At 33.0% G+C, this 17,994-nt stretch overlaps 1 protein-coding gene and 1 non-coding gene across 2 annotated transcripts; both read right to left on the bottom strand.

The window, feature by feature from the left end:
* Positions 1 to 8,420: 8,420 nt before the first annotated feature.
* Positions 8,421 to 8,777, bottom strand: LOC112794943 (uncharacterized). Its single transcript, XM_025836903.1, has one exon. The coding sequence runs from the start codon at positions 8,775 to 8,777 to the stop codon at positions 8,421 to 8,423; it is 357 nt and encodes a 118-aa protein (XP_025692688.1).
* An 8,706-nt stretch (positions 8,778 to 17,483) lies between these two features.
* Positions 17,484 to 17,587, bottom strand: LOC112799168 (small nucleolar RNA R71). The gene has a single exon (XR_003200746.1). It is a non-coding gene; the product is annotated as a small nucleolar RNA R71 (small nucleolar RNA).
* Positions 17,588 to 17,994: the final 407 nt, after the last annotated feature.

Here is a 17,994-nt window from a genome sequence, read left to right as displayed (position 1 = left end):
AGATACTACTCCCATATGAAGCAGTAGTGGGGTTAGCATATGACCCCAGAATCCTCTTGGACTGTCCATTCATACTTACTTCCATAATGGAATACAAGTTGAGAATTTATATGTTGAGAATTATTTATTTTATAGTAATGGAATAAATAAAAATGGAATAAATAAAAAGAAGTAAAAAAAAATATTTTTTTTTTTTAGAAAATTTTTTTTCGAAAAAAATGAAATTAAAATCTAAAAATTTAAAAAAAAAATTCGAAAAAGTAGTTGGAAAATATAAAATTTTTGAATTTTGAATTTTATGATGAAAGAGAAAAACACGCAAAAGACACAAGACTTAAAATTTTTAGATCTAATGCTCCTTATTTTCGAAAATTTTTTGGAGGGAAAACACCAAGGAACACCAAACTTAAAAAATTTTAAGATCAAGACACAAGAAAAACTCAAGAACACCTTGAAGATTCACAAGAACACCAAGAACAAAAGAAAGAACACCAAACTTAAAATTTTTAGAAAACTTTAAGAAAATTTTCGAAAATTATAAAAAAGATTAACAAGAAAACACCAAACTTAAAGTTTGGCACAAGATTCAATCCAAGAAAAATTATTTTTGAAAAAGGTTCCAAAGGGTATAACCAATTATCAAGAACAGCTTAAAGATCAAGGAAGAACCAAGAACACTAACACGAAATTTTCAAAGAACATATAAAACATGCAATTAACACCAAACTTAGAATAAGACACTAAACTCACGAAAAATTAACACTTAATTAAGAAAAATAATATTTTTGAAAAGAAATTTTTGAAAATAAACTATCCTATCAGAATTTGATGACTCTATAACAACAAAAAGGAACTATTCCTAATCTAAGAAATAAAATAAGCCTTCAATTGTTCAAACTCAATAATCCCCGGCAACGGCGCCAAAAACTTGGTGGACGAAATTGTGATCAACAATATTGGCTCTTGGGCATGTACACAAAAACTATTGTGACTCTTGTTCATTCAAAATCCTTATTATGGCACTGGTTGAATTCACAACTCCGTTCAACTAACCAGCAAGTGTACTGGGTCGTCCAAGTAATACCTTACGTGAGTAAGGGTCGAATCCACAAAGATTATTGGTTTGAAGCAATCAATATTTATTTTATTAATCTTAGTCAGGATGTCAACAAGGATTATTTGGATTAAAAGTGAAATTACTAGATTTGATTATAAAAATAAAAGAGGGAACAATGTTACTTTGTTTTGCATTACTGGGGAATATGTTGGAGTTTTGGAGATGCTTTGTCCTCTGACTTCAACTCTTCCTTGAAATCCTCTTCTCACACGCAGGTTCCTTCCATGGCAAGCTCTATGTAGGGTGTCACCGTCGTCAGTGGCTACTTCCCATCCTCTCAGTGAAAACGTTCCTATGCTCTGTCACAGCACGGCTAATCATCTGTCGGTTCTCAATCGGGTTGGAATAGAATCCATTGATTCTTTTGCGTCTGTCACTAACGCCCAGCCCTTAGGAGTTTGAAGCACGTCACAGTCATTCAATCCCGGAATCCTACTCGGAATACCACAGACAAGGTTTAGACTTTCCGGATTCTCATGAATGCCGCCATCAATCCGGCTTATACCACGAAGATTCTGTTGGGGAATCTAAGAGATATTCATTCAATCTGATGTAGAACAGAGGTGGTTGTCAGGCACACGTTCATGGATTGAGGAAGGTGATGAGTGTCACGGATCATCACCTTCTTCACAATTAAGCGCGAATAAACATCTTAGATAAGAACAAGCGTGTTTGAATGGAAAACAAAGGAATTGTATTAAATCATCGAGACGCTGCAGAGCTCCTCACCCCCAACAATGGAGTTTAGAGACTCATGCCGTCACAAAGTATGTAATTCAGATCTGAAAAATGTCATGAGGTACAAGAAATGTCTGTAAAAGTTGTTTAAATAGTAAACTAGTAACCTAGGTTTACAGAAAATGAATAAACTAAGATAATTGGTGCAGAAATCCGCTTCTGGGGCCCACTTGGTGTGTGCTGGGGCTGAGACTAAAGCTTTCCACGTGTAGAGGCCTTTCTTGGCGTCAAACTTCAGGTTATGACGTGTTTTGGGCGTTCAACTCCGGATAATGACGTTTTTCTGGCGTTTAACTCCAAACAGCAGCATGAACTTGGCGTTTAACGCCAAGTTACGTCGTCTATCCTTGCGCAAAGTATGAACTATTATATATTGCTGGAAAGCCCTGGATGTCTACTTTCCAACGCCGTTGAGAGCGCGCCAATTGGACTCCTGTAGCTCCAGAAAATCCATTTCGAGTGCAGGGAGGTCAGGATCCAACAGTATCAGCAGTCCTTTTTCAGCCTAAGTCAGATTTTTGCTCAGCTCCCTCAATTTCAGCCAGAAAATACCTGAAATCACAGAAAAACACACAAACTCATAGTAAAGTCCAGAAATATGATTTTTGCCTAAAAACTAATATTATTTTACTAAAAACTAACTGAAACATGCTAAAATCTACATGAAATTACCCCCAAAAAGCGTATAAAATATCCGCTCATCACTGGGCCACTTTAAAACTTCTTGGAAGAGAATTTTGGGCCTGACCTGATCTTGAAGGGTGGGCACCTAACTTGATGTTGGACTTTGGAAGCATGGGCGTGGGCGTTGGACTTGGACATTTGGCGCTAGACGCCAATGCATTTTAGAGTCCTGAAAGGTGGAACGGCCTTTGAAGTTGTCGCCAAGCATGGTCACTGTAACACTCTTACCACCAGAATATCATACTTCCGGTTGAACCACTCTCATAGTGACGATTTTACGACAACATCCATATATTTAATAATAAAATAGGAGCCTTTGCCTCGAAATCGTATCAAATTTTCTTTGTAAAGTAGAAATACTTTTTCTTATAAAAACGTATATACATGCAAACCAATCATAGTCACCTCATATATGTATATACAAATAATAATCAGAGTTCATTGTACACGTACTTACAAAAATTACATATCATTACAAAACACGACTCCTATCCCTTTTTACAAAAATAAAATAATCATGGCAAGAGAGAAATAATAACTAAGCTAATGCAACAATATCGCATAACCAAAAGCGCAATAATCTCTTCATAAGCTTCATCGTCCGTTTCCTGAAAAGATAAGGCTGTAGAGGGTGAGAAGCTAACCACACGGCCTCACTATGGAAGTTGTAGAATTGTCATAAGAGGATATAGAAAAAGAAAGTTGTTTTCAATTGCAGTGATCATTGCTCGTCTTATGAATCTTTTCAAAAATCAATAATTAATTATAAAAAATCCAAATCTATATTTTACTTATAAAAATTGCAAGAAAACATAACATTCCATAATATTTCACTGCTTACCAAAGAACCATTCTAACCAAATTTACCACCGATTCATCCAATCACGGTCTCTGGCCCAAACATAACCAAATCACGGCCTCTGGCAAAATACAAAATCAATTCACGGCCTCTGGCCCAACAGAAAATCAAATCATGGCCTCTGACCCAATACAAAATCAAATCACGGCCTCCTACCCAAGATACCTCGTAACACATCCACCATAATCCGAACAAACCAGTCACAATCACAAGTAATAAATTTCAAACACAATCAAGAGCAATTATAGTAAATATGGCAATTAGTAGTTAAACAAAAATATTCACATAGGCAAACTAAATATAATATGCACACCCAAACAATGTCACATAGATGCACATGATGCATGCCTGTCCTACTAGCTATGAGCTCACTTGTCGATTATAATGCCAAACTCGACACATCCGGTAGCTAACCCGGAGATAAAACACTACATCACAGAATAAGTGGGACTAACCATAATCTTTGCATCTACCCTGTAGGTGCTTTATACCGTAACCCAGAGCAAGTAGGACAATGCTTCAATCTTTGCATCTACCTAGGCATATGCCTTTCACCATATCTCGGAGCAAGTCGGACAACACCTCAACCTTTGCATCTACCCATGTAGGTGTTTAAAATATAAACTTGGAGCAAGTAGGGTAAATCACAATCCTTGAATATTTATATTAAACAAAAACTTTGTATATTTTTGTTTGTACCTCTATTATTATCAAGGCCTTCTATTTGTATAATTTTATCTCTTATTCAATGCGATAGAAAGTGGTTACTTTGTACATTCATATGTTTTTAGTAGGGTATTTTTATTGTCATAGTCATCGGTGATAATAAGGGGTCATTGCATGATAGGTGTTGTGGGGAAAAATCGACAATTTATAAAGTAAGTATCTCTAGAGATGTGTAGTTTTTACAAGTTGTTTTGCTTTATCTATCTTACTGAAATGTGGTTTTAGTAAATTGTAGAACTTGGTGTTACATGCCTTTGCTGCATATATTTTATTTCCAGTTATGCATTTGAGTAGCATATTCATTTGGAGGGTTTTTTTTACCCGAAACCTGATGTTATCTTTATTATTAGATTAATAGATATGGTAGCTACCTTTTGAGTGAAGCATTAACACATTGTTTGGTATAGAAGAATTTGGAAAGAAAGAAAATGAAGGAGAAGAAAATGAATTAAAAAAATTAGTTTTTCAATGTTTGGATCAAGAAAGAAAATGAACGAAAAATACAAAAGTATATATGGAGCCATATTAAAGTTTTCTCTCTAAAATTGAGGAAAAAAACTAAAATTAAAGTAGAAAAATAGATAAAATTATAAATTTGTCCTTATAACATTAGTATATTATTATAATTTATAAAGGGTATTAATATAATTTCACTTGGGTATGATTTTTTTCTTCTTATTTTTTCTTCCATTCTAACAAAAGAAAAATTTTCTTCTACTTTCTTTCCTTTTATTTTTTCTTCATCCAAATAACACAAAAAATTAATTTTTTCTTTTATTTTTTTTCAATCTATTTTCTGTTTTTATATTTTTCATCTTACATCCAAACAAAGTGTAAAGGGAATTTCTGATTCGGTTGATATCATATGTGGCTTAGAGACAAACTATGGACATATCTGAATTATTGTAATTTATTGTTGAGATGTAGAGACTGGCCTCAAGTTGGGTCAAGTACCGATTTAATTGTCTAAAGACTTGAGTATGTTCAAGAGTTTGACAAGAGAAGTCATGTCATGGATCTTTTTCATGTAGAGAGAGCAAATGGTGTGCAAGGAAAGGTATTATGTTATCATCATTTCACACAAAGTGAATTTGTACTTTTACTTTTATCTTTGCTCCGTTAGATGTGATTCTTACCTGCAAACAATGGCATACATATATTTGTGTGTTGGGTTTAGAGGATTGTTGGACTGTTATATGCTCTTGGATTATAGTATATTATCATTATTTCAATGATTTAACTATAGCTAAATGGCTCATTAGACATTAAGACTATTTCATGCTTCACATAGCCAAATTCTAGAGGTTCATGTTCCTATATCTTGGGCAATTACTTGTCTTTGGATTTTGTTTGAAGAAAGCATAATGTATATCTCTTCAGAATTTAGTAATTGCTAAGATATCCTAAACTTTGGGGGAATGAAATATGTCTCATCATGAATGCCTAAGAATTTTCTTATACAATTTTTTGCCACTGACTTTACAAAGAAAAAAATATATTATATATAAGTGAAGTGCCGGGGTGGGAAGGGGGAATTATTTTTAACTCTTATTCCTTTATCATAGTAATCTATCTGCTCTATTTTATTTTATTCTTCTTTTCATCATTATTATTATTATTATTATTATTATTATTATTATTATTATTATTATTATTATTATGAAAAAGGCATTAATAATTTCGTTAAGCCTTAATACTTCATCAGGTTTTATTTTTGTCAGCTTCCCATTATTATTGATTAAGGAAGTGAGTTGATTTTTTTAAATTAGAGAATTCAAAGAAAGTTGATAGGTTGAATGTTGTTCTCGGATAGATGAATGGTACAACTGGTAGAAAGTCATGGTTCTAAAAATCGAACCAGACTGGCCGATTCAACTAGAAAAATCGGAAATCGGTCACTTAGCCGATCCGGATAAGGTCAGAAACCGTCTGGCAAAAAACTGGTGAGAAAATCGGTCGAATCGGCGGTTAACTGGTGAACCGGGAGAACTGTCCGGTTTTTTAGTGGTTTTTGGTTTGGATTTTAAACTACTAAACGACGTCGTTTTGAAGGTAAAAAAAATAGAAGCTAAACGCAACGAACCCTAATCCTAATCTCAGTCTCACACTCTCACAAGAGAAAGCACACCATATCCACTACGGGTAGAAGAGAAAGCACCCACCGTCGCATAGCCACCCACGATGGAGCAGCCCCTCTTCGCCGTCGCATAGCCACCACCATCGCCACCGCATCCCACCGCCATCGCCACCGCATCCCACATCCCTCAACCTTTCTTCGCCGTCCCACAGCCCCTCTTCATCGTCGCTGAGCTTCCCTCCCTATTGGTCGTCGCCGAGCTCGCCTCCTCCTTTGTCGCCCTTACTCGCCGGTAATACTCTGCCTTCCACCTCGCCTCCTGTTTAATCGTCACCTCCTCCTTCCATCTTGCTGCCTTCTGATTTTCTGTGCTTGATTTTATGATTTATTAGCTTGCAATTTGTTCATGATTTGTTATCTGTGCTTGATTTTATAATTTTTCTGTTCATGATTTTTTAAGTCTGTGTTCATGTTTTGTTATATGTGTTCATGTTTTGTTATCTAGATTCATGATTTGGTATCTGTTCATGATTTGTTATCTGGATTCATGATGAGGTCATCAAAAAAATTCTGTTTGAGTTTCTCTTCATGATTTGGTATCTGTTCATGATTTGTTCATGATGAAATGAGTTGCTGCTTCATGATTTTGGTTGCTGAATTATTTATTTGTTCATGCTGGATTCATGATTTTGGTTGCTGCTTCATGATTTTGGTTGCTGAATTATTTATTTGTTCATGCTGGATTACATGATTTTGGTTGCTGCTTCATGATTTTGGTTCCTGAATTATTTATTTGTTCATGCTGGATTACATGATTTTGGTTGCTGCTTCATGATTTTGGTTGCTGCTTCATGTTTATCTGGATTACATGGTTATCTGAAGTTATTTTCTGGTGTTTGATTTTCTGAAATTATTGAATTCATATATTTAAAATTATTTTTAGGTTTTTTAATAATTTTATTTAATATTTTATTAAACCGGTTCAATCCCGGTTGAATTCTAGTCTGAACCATTGAACCAGTGACCTCACCAGTTTATTGACCGGTTCGGTTCTCACAAACTTGGGTAGAACAACCAATTGCAAGTAAGTGCAATTAAATTCTATAAATAAAATATTTGATTATGCAGTGTTCAGTTTGATTAAGGTTTCTAAGACCATATCCAGTAAGAAACTCATCTCAGTTCCTATTTATGGCCCACCTGTCATAAAAAGTAACTCCACATCAGCTTTTGCGTCATAAACAATAAATAGGAATTCAAAGCATTTCTCTCTTCTCCATTAAGAAGAACTAACTTTAGTCCCTATTGTGATTTCATTTAATTAATTAATTAAAATAATTAAAATTAATGTAGTTACTTTTTTTAATAATATTATTTAAATTTATAAATTCAAAAATAATTCATTATTAAAATATATTAATATTAAAAAATTTATATATAACAATAATACACAATATATAATTTGGAATTACACTAATTTGTAAAATTACTTAATACAAAGAAAAACATAGTTAAGCTCTACAATTGACGACAAGCATTGTGAAATTGTCATATGTGTTCAGTCAAGTCCTCTTTCAACTGTCTATGCTGCAGCCTATTTCGAAGTTGGGCGCTGTTTTGGAGAAATTGATGGTATAATGCAAAATCTTCCTCTCCCAACTGAGGTTGTGATAAGCCATTTTCAACATCGTCATACTCTAAGCCTTAAGCAAAATTTCCTGCATAAATGTCTCTTTCATCCTCAACAATCATATTATGCAATATAATACAAGCTCTCATTATGTTTGCAAGCTTATTCTTTTCCCAAATGCGAGTTGGACCATGTATGCAAAGCGTGCTTGTAACACTCCGAGTGCTCACTCCACATCTTTTCTTTGCCCTTCTTGGTATTCTGCAAATAACTTGCGTTTCTCTCCTTGTAGCTTTGAGATTGATTTGACAAATGTGGCTCATTCAGGATAAATACCATCTACTAAATTGTATACCATAGTATAATTATTACCATTAATTGTATAATTTACGTCTGGAGCACGATCATTTAGAATATCATCGAACACTGGAGAACGATCTAACACGTTGATATCGTTATTTGAACCAGAAACTCCAAAGAACGCATGCCATATCCAAAGGTCTGAAGATGATACAACCTTAAGTACTATGGTTGCAATCCCGTGATAATCACTCATGTACATACCTTTCCACACTTTTGGACAATTTTTTCATTGCCAATGCATGCAGTCAATACTACCCAACACGCTAGGAAAGCCACGACACTCCGTCATTTGTAGCAGGCGTCGTACATTATTTGGATTTGATTTTCGTAAGTATTTATCCTCGAACACTGAAATGACACCTTCAACAAATTTTTCCAAGCATTCAATTGTAGTGCTCTCGCCTATGCGCACATAATCAACAACAGCATTAGTTGCTACGCCATATGCTAACATCTGTATCGCATCAGTGCATTTTTGGAGTGATGACAGGTCTCTTCTTCCAATTGCATCGACCCTCTGTTGGAAATACAGATAGACGTTTGAGAGAGCGTCTACTATCCAAACGAACACATGTCTTTTCATTCTAAATCTCCATCGAAAAATCTTAGCATTATACACCGGCTCATCTGCAAAGTAATCTTGGAAAAGGTGATCATGTCTTGCTTCTCGATCTCTGTTGATCTATCTATGAGGAGTTGGGATAGAGCTTCTATCGATATCTTCCTCTTTTGAAATGTCGAATAAACACTCATCGATCCAGTTATCCATGAGTGTGTTATCTTGTCGTCTTTTTTTACCATACAAACTCTCATTAAACATATCATCAAAATTTCTAACCATATCTTGAGATTTATTTTTTAGTATTCTTTTCAGGTGAGAAACAAGAGTTGAAATGGAGTTTCTGAATCATTAATAGTTGATATTTATAAATGTGTCCGCAACAAGTAGCTACTTCTCAACGGCTAGTTTTAAAGCAGCTACTTAACGACTAGTTTTTTCTTGTCTAAGTTTAAAACGGCTAGTTTCGCAACAGCTACTTAACAGATAGTTTTTTCTTGTCTTAATTTAAAATGGCTAGTTTTGCAATGACCACTTTCATAAACAATAACGGCACAATAATGTTGACTAATTTAAAAAGTTACATCAGAAATGAATAACACGGACTACATCACATACCAGTATACGCAATAAAAATAAAAACATACTACTTAACTCTATGAATATAAGGAACCATTAAGTAAACCACTTATTAATTATTTTCTCACATGCAATCTCATGAAAAGTTCGTCGTTTTTCACTCATTATAGACGTGTCAGCATTAAGTATTTACATATCCATTTCTCTTTCCCTTTCCATAGCCATCCTTTTCATTTCTCTTTCTTTTGCATTTATCTCCATTTTTTTAATATACCTCTGAGTTTGTAATTCTTGTTCTTTCATCGCCGCTTGCATTTGTAACTCCTTCTCTTTGATTGTCATTATCTTTGCTCTTTGTTTCTTCTCCTCTTCTCTTTCTTTTTTTCTATCCATTAGCACTTTTTCTCTAACATTATTAATATCTTCCATGAGTGATAGTTTTTTAACAACCGATATTTTTTTTTGCTAAGATTTTTATACATTTGTTCTTTTTTCTTTTCTAACCTTTTCTCTTACTCTTCTTTGATCCTTGTAGGCAAACGGGAGAGTCCACACCGATTTCATCAGCCAACGGTGTTTCTAGATTTGATGAGGATGAGTATGCTCTTGTTGCACTAATCTTAGTTCTCTTTGAGCCTCCACTCTGTGTAGGTAGTTGGCTTCTCCATTTTTGCTCGAAATGAAGCATGTTCCAATGCCTCTCAAAAGTTAAATTTTGACCATAGTTTATGGAATAAAGTTTATAGGCCAACTCCTTTATATCATCAGCATTCGAACAACTCCTTATGTTTCGACTAGTTTGATCGTAGCAACCAGCAAATTGTGCAACAGCCTTGTTGATCTTATTCCATCATTTCTTACATGAAACTACCCTTGTCATGTTGGTGCAAAATTCTACAAAGTAGCTGTGAATTTGACTCCAAAATGTTTCGCCCTTTTGATTAGTACCAACTATACGGTCAGTTAAAACATTTGACCATGCATTGATCAATATCTTATTCTCTTTCCAATGCCAGTATTGAATATTATCTTGCTACTGATTTTCAATATCATAATCATTAAGGTTGATAGCATCTAATCCATGAGGGTTGGCAAAATTTGAATATTGTGAATTTGGACTAGATTGTATCGGAGTCTGAGAGGATGGGTTAGAAGAGCTACCAACACCATATGAGTTCTGTCTTGATGCACTAAATTGAGTTGAAAACGGCAAGGATGTTGGAGTAACATTTCTAATAGAAAGATTAAATATGGATGAAAATGAAAAATGAGGTGTTTGTAAATTTTGATTTTAGGGTTGGAATATAGAAAACTGATTATTATAAGGAGCTTGAAAATTGAAATTAGGAAGATTTTGTGTATTTAGATTTTGAAATGTATTTGGTAGTGTGAAGTTTTGATTTAGAACTTCAGAGTTTGAGGTTTGAGATTGTTGGGTATTTGGAGTTTAAGAAAAGTTTTGTAAATAATTGAAAAAAGAGTTGAGTTGGTTTGGATCCATTTTTTTAAACAAAAAATAATATCCGCAGAACTTTAATTTCATAAACTTTGAAGAAGATGAAGAAGAGTAGAAGAAAGTGTGAGAATAGAAGTGTATGTAAGTAGTATATATAGAGTAATAAAATATTAATTTATTAATAATAACAGTAATATAATAACGGCTATTTTCTAACGGCTAACTTTTCAACGACTAGTTTTGCAATGACTATTTTAATAATATGGTTAGCATTTTAAATTTTATAAATAAAAATAACCAACCCAACCAAAAATTATTTTGTAAGGTGTAAAAATTAAATTTATTTTTTTATATAAATAAATTTAATTAATTATAATTTAATATAATAATATAAATAATATTCAATATTAATTATGATATAAATGATTAATATAAATTATTAATTAAATAGAAATTTAATTATTTAAAATAATTAACTTATATAATTATTAATAAATTAATTATGATTTAATTATGTAATTAATTATTATTTAAAAAATTAATATTAATTATTATTTAATATAATTATTTAATTAATTAAGATTTTATATAATTATTTATTTTTATAATAAATTGCCAAGTTATTATTGGCCAATATAAGTCCTCATTCAGGAGGACTCTCTCTTCTCAAAACCTGTGCATGAACTTCTTTTCTCTTCTCTCCAACGGTTGGTTCCTCCACATGTCAAAAAAAATTTTTCTTTAGAGTACCTCCAACGGCCCAGTTTCATTAATTTTTTTTTTTTCTGACATGTGGAGGAACCAATCATTGGAGAGAAGAAAAAAGAAGTTCCTGAACGAATTTTGAGAAGAGAGAGTCTCTCTGAATCGGAACATGTATTAGCCAATAATAACTTGCTACCTGGCAAGTTAATATAAAAATAAATAATTAAATAATAATTAATTTAGTAAATATTATAATAACTAATTATATTAAATAATTATATTTCTATTGAATTAATAATTTATATTAATTATTTAAATAATAATTAATTATATAATTAAATAATAATTAATTTATTAATAATTATAATAATTAATTATATTAAATAATTAAATTTTTATTTAATTGATAATTTATATTAATTATTTATATCATAATTAATATTAAAAATTACTTGTATTATTATATTAAATTATAATTTATTAAATTTATTTATATAAAAAAATAAATTTAATTTTTACACCTTGCAAAATAAGTTTTGGTTGGGTTGGTTATTTTTATTTATAAAATTTAAAATGCTAACTACATTATCAAAATTAGACGTTGCAAAATTAGTCGTTACAAAATTAGTTGTTGGAAACTAGCCGTTACTATGTTACCGTTATTATTAAAAAATTAATATTTTATTACTTTATATATACTACTTATATACATTTCTATTCTTACACTTTATTCTACTCTTTTCCATCTTCTTCCAAGTTTACGAAATTAAAACTCTGCTGATAATATTTTTTGTTTGAAAAAATGGATCCAAACCAATTCAACTCTTTTTTTAATTATTTACAAAACTTTTCTCAAACTCCAAATACCGAATAATTTCAAACCTCAAACTCTCAAGTTCCAAATCAAAACTTCACACTACCAAATATATTTCAAAATCCAAATCCACAAAATCTTTCTAATTTCAATTTTTAAGCTCCTTATAACAAATCAACTTCCTATATTCCAACCCCAAAATCAAAATTCACAAACACCACATTTTCCATTTTTATCCATATTTAACCCTTCTGTTGGAAATGTTACTCCAACATCCTTGCCGTTTCCAACTCAATTCAGTGCATCAAAATATAACTCATCTAGTGTTGGTGGCTCTTCTAATCCATCCTCTTAAACTCTGATACAATCTAGACCAAATTCAAAATATTCAGATTTTTCCAACCCTCGTGGATTAGATGCTATCGACCTCAATGATGATGATATTAAAAATCGAAGGCAAGATAATATTCAACACTGGCATTAAAAATAGGATGAGATGTTGATTAGTGCATGGTTAAATATTTAAACTGGCCCTATAGTTGGTACCGATCAAAAGGACGAAATATTTTCGAGTCAAATTCACAGCTACTGTGTAAAATTTTGCACCGATTTGGTAGTTGCATGTAAGAAATGATGGTATAATATCAACAAGGCTGTTGCACCATTTGCTAGTTGTTATAACCAAGCTAGTCGAAGCATAAGTTGGCCTATAAACTTTATTCCACAAATTATGGTCTAAAATTCACTTTTGAGAGGCATTGGAACATGCCTCAATTGGAGCAAAAATGGAGAAGTCAACTACAAACACAAAGTAGAGGCTTAAATAGAACTAAGATTAGTGCAACTCGAGCATACTGATCCTCATCAAATCCAAAAATACCATTGGCTGACGACACCAGTGTGGACTCTCCCGTTCGTCCACAAGGATCAAAGTAGAGCAAGAGAAAAGGTAAGGGAAAAGCACAAATGTCTGAAAATCTTATCTTGTTAAAAAACTATCTCTCATGGAAGATATTAAGAATGTTAGAGAAAAGAAACTAATGGACAGGAAAAAAGAAAGAGAAGAGGAGAGGGAACATAGAGCAAAGATCATGGCAATCAAAGAGAAGGAGTTACAAATGCAAGTGGCAATAAAAGAACAAGAGTTACAAACCCAGAGATATATTAAAGAAATAGAGATAAATGCAAAAGAAAGGAAAATGGAAAGGATGGCTAAGGAAAGGGAAAGAGAAATGGATATGCAAATACTTAATGCTGACACATCTACAATGAGTGAAAAACGACGAGCTCTTCATGAGATTGCATGTGAGAAAATAATCAATAGCTGGTTTACTTAATGGTTCGTTGTATTAGTAGAGTTAAGTAGTGTGTTTTTATTTTGATTGCGTATTACTGGTATGTGACGTAGTCCGTGTTATTCATTTCTGATGTAACTTTTTAAATTAGTCAATATTATTGTGCCGTTATTGTTTATGAAAGTGACTGTTACAAAACTAGCCATTTTAAATTAAGACAAGAAAAAACTAGCCGTTAAGTAGTGATGAGCGGATAATTTATACGCTTTTTGGCATTGTTTTTAGGTAGTTTTTAGTAGGATCTAGCTACTTTTAGGGATGTTTTAATTAGTTTTTATGCAAAATTCACATTTTTGGACTTTACTATGAGTTTGTGTATTTTTATGTGATTTCAGGTATTTTCTGGCTGAAATTAAGGGACCTGAGCAAAAATCTGATTCAGGCTTAAAAAGAACCGCTGATGCTGTTGGATTCTAACCTCCCTGTACTCGAAATGAATTTTCTGGAGCTATAGAACTCTAAATGGCGCGCCCTCAACTGCGTTGGAAACTAGACATCCAAGGTTTTCCAACAATATATAATGGTTCATACTTTGTTCGAGCTTAGACGATGCAAACTGGCGTTCAACGCCAGTTCCATGCTGCATTCTGGAGTAAAACGGCAGAAACACGTCACGAACAAAACACGTTACAATTTGGCGTTTAACCCCAAGAGAAGCCTCTGCACGTGTAAAGCTCAAGCTCAGCCCAAGAACACCCCAAAGTGGGCCCCGGAAGTGGATTTCTGCACTTAGACTTATTTCTGTAAACCCTAGTAGCTAGTCTAGTATAAATAGGACTTTTTCCTATTGTATTTTTATCTTTGGATTATCTTTTGATTAATCTCTTGATCACGTTTGGGGGCTGGCCATTCGGCCATGTCTAGACCATCACTTATGTATTTTCAACGGTAGAGTTTCTACACACCATAGATTAAGGTGTGGAGCTCTGCTGTACCTCGAGTGTTAATGCAATTACTATTATTCTTCTATTCAATTCATGCTTATTCTTATTCTAAGATATTCGCTGCACTTCAACATGATGAATGTGATGATCCGTGACACTCATCATCATTCTCACCTACGAATGCGTGACTGACAACCACTTCTGTTCTACCTTAGATCGAGCGTGTATCTCTTGGATTCCTTAATCAAAATCTTTGTGGTATAAGCTAGAATCCATTGGCAGCATTCTTGAGAATCCAGAAAGTCTAAACCTTGTCTGTGGTATTCCGAGTAGGATTCAAGGATTGAATGACTGTGACGAGTTTCAAACTCGCGAGTGTTGGGTGTAGTGACAGACGCAAAAGGATCAATGGATCCTATTCCGACATGATCGAGAACCGACAGATGATTAGCCATGCTGTGACAGAGCATTTGCACCATTTTCACTGAGAGGATGGGAGGTAGCCATTGACAATGGTAAAACCTAACATACAACTTGCCATAAAAAGAAGTAAGAATGATTGGATGAAAGCAGTAGGAAAGCAGAGATTCAGAAGGAGCACAGCATCTCCACACACTTATCTGAAATTCCCACCAATGAATTACATAAGTATCTCTATCTTTATTTTATGCTTTATTTATCTTTATTTTCAAAAATCATTATAACCATTTGAATCCGCCTCACTGAGATTTACAAGATGACCATAGCTTGTTTCATACCAACAATCTGCGTGGGATCGACCCTTACTCACGTAAGGTATTACTTGGACGACCAAGTGCACTTGCTGGTTAGATGTGCGAAGTTGTGACAAAGTGTGATTCACGTTTGAGAGCTCCAAGGCTATTGGCGCCATTGTTGATGATCACAATTTCGTGCACCAAGTTTTTGGCGCTGTTGCCGGGGATTGTTCGAGTTTGGACAACTGACGGTTCATCTTGTTGCTCAGATTAGGTAATTTTCTTTTCAAAAAGTTTTCAAAAATCTTTCAAAAAATTTTTATTTGTTTTCGTTATTCTAAAAAAAATTTTTGAAAAAAAATAAATACAAAAAATAATAAAATCATAAAAATCAAAAAATATATTTTATGTTTCTTGTTTGAGTCTTGAGTCAATTTTTAAGTTTGGTGTTAATTGCATGTTTTTAAAATTTATGCATTTTTTTCAAAAAATTCATGCATGGTGTTCTTCATGATCTTCAAGTTGTTCCTGATAAGTCTTCTTGTTTGATCTTTAAATTTTCTTGTTTTGTGTTTTTTTGTTATTTTTCATATACATTTTTGAATTCTTAGTGTCTAAATATTAAAAATTTCTAAGTTTGGTGTCTTGCATGTTTTTTTTTTTCTTAAAAATTTTTCAAAAATAAGCATTGATGTTCATCTTGATCTTCAAAGTGTTCTTGGTATTCATCTTGACATTCATAGTGTTCTTGCATGCATCATTGGTTTTGATCCAAAATTTTCATGTTTTGGGTCATATTTGTGTTTATCTCTCATCATTAAAAATTCAAAAAAATCAAAAAAATATATTTTCCTTGTTTTACTCATAAAATTCGAAATCTTTGGGTTGACTTAGTCAAAAATTTTTAAAATAAGTTGTTTCTTGTTAGTCAAGTCAAGATTTCAATTTTAAAAAAAAAATCTTATCTTTTCAAAACTTTTTCAAAAATCAAATCTTTTTCATTTTTTATAATTTTCGAAAATTTTTAAAATTTATTTTCAAAATATTTTTCTTATCTTTATTTCACGATTTTCGAAAACTTTACTAACAATTAATATGATTCATTCAAAAATTTGAAGTTTGTTAATTTCTTGTTAAGAAAGGTTCAATCTTTAAATTCTAGATTCATATCTTTTAGTTTTTTGTTAGTCAAGTAATCAATTTTAATTTTAAAAATCAAATCTTTTCCAAAATATCTTTCTCAAATCATATCTTTTTCAAAATCAATTTTCAAATCTTTTTCAACTAACTAATTGACTTTTTGTTTGTTTCTTATCTTTTTCAAACCACCTAACTACTTTTTTCTCTCTAATTTTCGAAAATTACCTCCCTCTTTTTCAAAATTCTTTTGATTAACTAATTGTTTCAAATTTTAATTTTAATTTTATTTCTTCTCTTAATTTTCGAAAATCACTAACTTTTTTCAAAAATAATTTTCGAACACCCTTCTCTCTCATCTCTTTCTATTTATTTATTCATTTACTAACACTTCTCATCATCTCAAAATTCAAACCCTCTCTTCTCCTCTGTGTTTGAATTTTTCTCTTCTCATTCTTATTCTTCTTTTCTTCTACTCACATAAAGGAATCTCTATACTGTGACATAGCGGATTTTTCTTCTTTTCTGTTCTCTTCTTTTTCATATGAGCAGGAGCAAGGACAAGGACATTCTTGTTGAAGCAGATCCTGAACCTGAAAGGACTCTGAAGAAGAAGATAAGAGAAGCTAAAGCACAACAATCCAGAGAAAACCTTACAGAGAATCTCGAAAAAGAGAGAGATATGGCCGAACCCAATAACAATGGTGGAGGCGCAAGGAGGATGCTTGGTAATTATACTACACCTACTTCTAACTTTTATGGAAGAAGCATCTCAATCCCGGCCATTGGAGCAAACAATTTTGAGCTGAAGCCTCAACTAGTTGCTCTAATACAACAGAACTGCAAGTTTCATGGATTTCCATTAGAAGATTCCTATGAGTTTTTAACTGAATTCTTATAGATCTATGATACTGTTAAGACTAATGGAGTAGATCCTGAAGTCTACAGGCTCATGCTTTTCCCTTTTGCTGTAAGAGACAGAGCTAGAACATGGTTGGACTCACAACCTAAAGATAGCATGGACTCTTGGGATAAGCTGGTCACGGCCTTCTTGGCCAAGTTCTTTCCTCCTCAAAAGCTGAGCAAGCTTAGAGTGGATGTTTAGACCTTCAAACAAAAAGATGGTGAATCCCTCTATGAAGCTTGGAAAAGATACAAGCAGTTGACCAAAAAGTGTCCTTCTGACATACTTTCAGAGTGGACCATTTTGGATATATTCTATGATGGTCTATCTAAATTCTCTAAGATGTCACTGGACCATTCTGCAGGTGGATCCATTCACCTAAAGAAAATGCCTACAGAAGCTCAAAAACTCATTGACATGGTTGCAAATAACCAATTCATGTACACCTCTGAGAGGAATCCTGTGAGTAATGGGATGTCTCAGAAGAGGGGAGTTCTTGAAATTGATACTTTGAATGCCATATTGGCTCAGAACAAAATGTTGACTCAGCTAGTCAACGTAATTTCTCAAAGTCTGAATGGATTGCAAAATGCATCCAACAGTACTAAAGAGGCATCTTTTGAAGAGGAAGATTATGATCTTGAGAACCTTGCAATGGCAGAGATGAATTACATGGGTGAACCCTATGGGA

Source organism: Arachis hypogaea, chromosome 4 (assembly GCF_003086295.3).
Source record: "Arachis hypogaea cultivar Tifrunner chromosome 4, arahy.Tifrunner.gnm2.J5K5, whole genome shotgun sequence".
NCBI lineage: Eukaryota > Viridiplantae > Streptophyta > Magnoliopsida > Fabales > Fabaceae > Arachis > Arachis hypogaea.
This window is presented reverse-complemented; position numbering and strand designations above follow the sequence as displayed.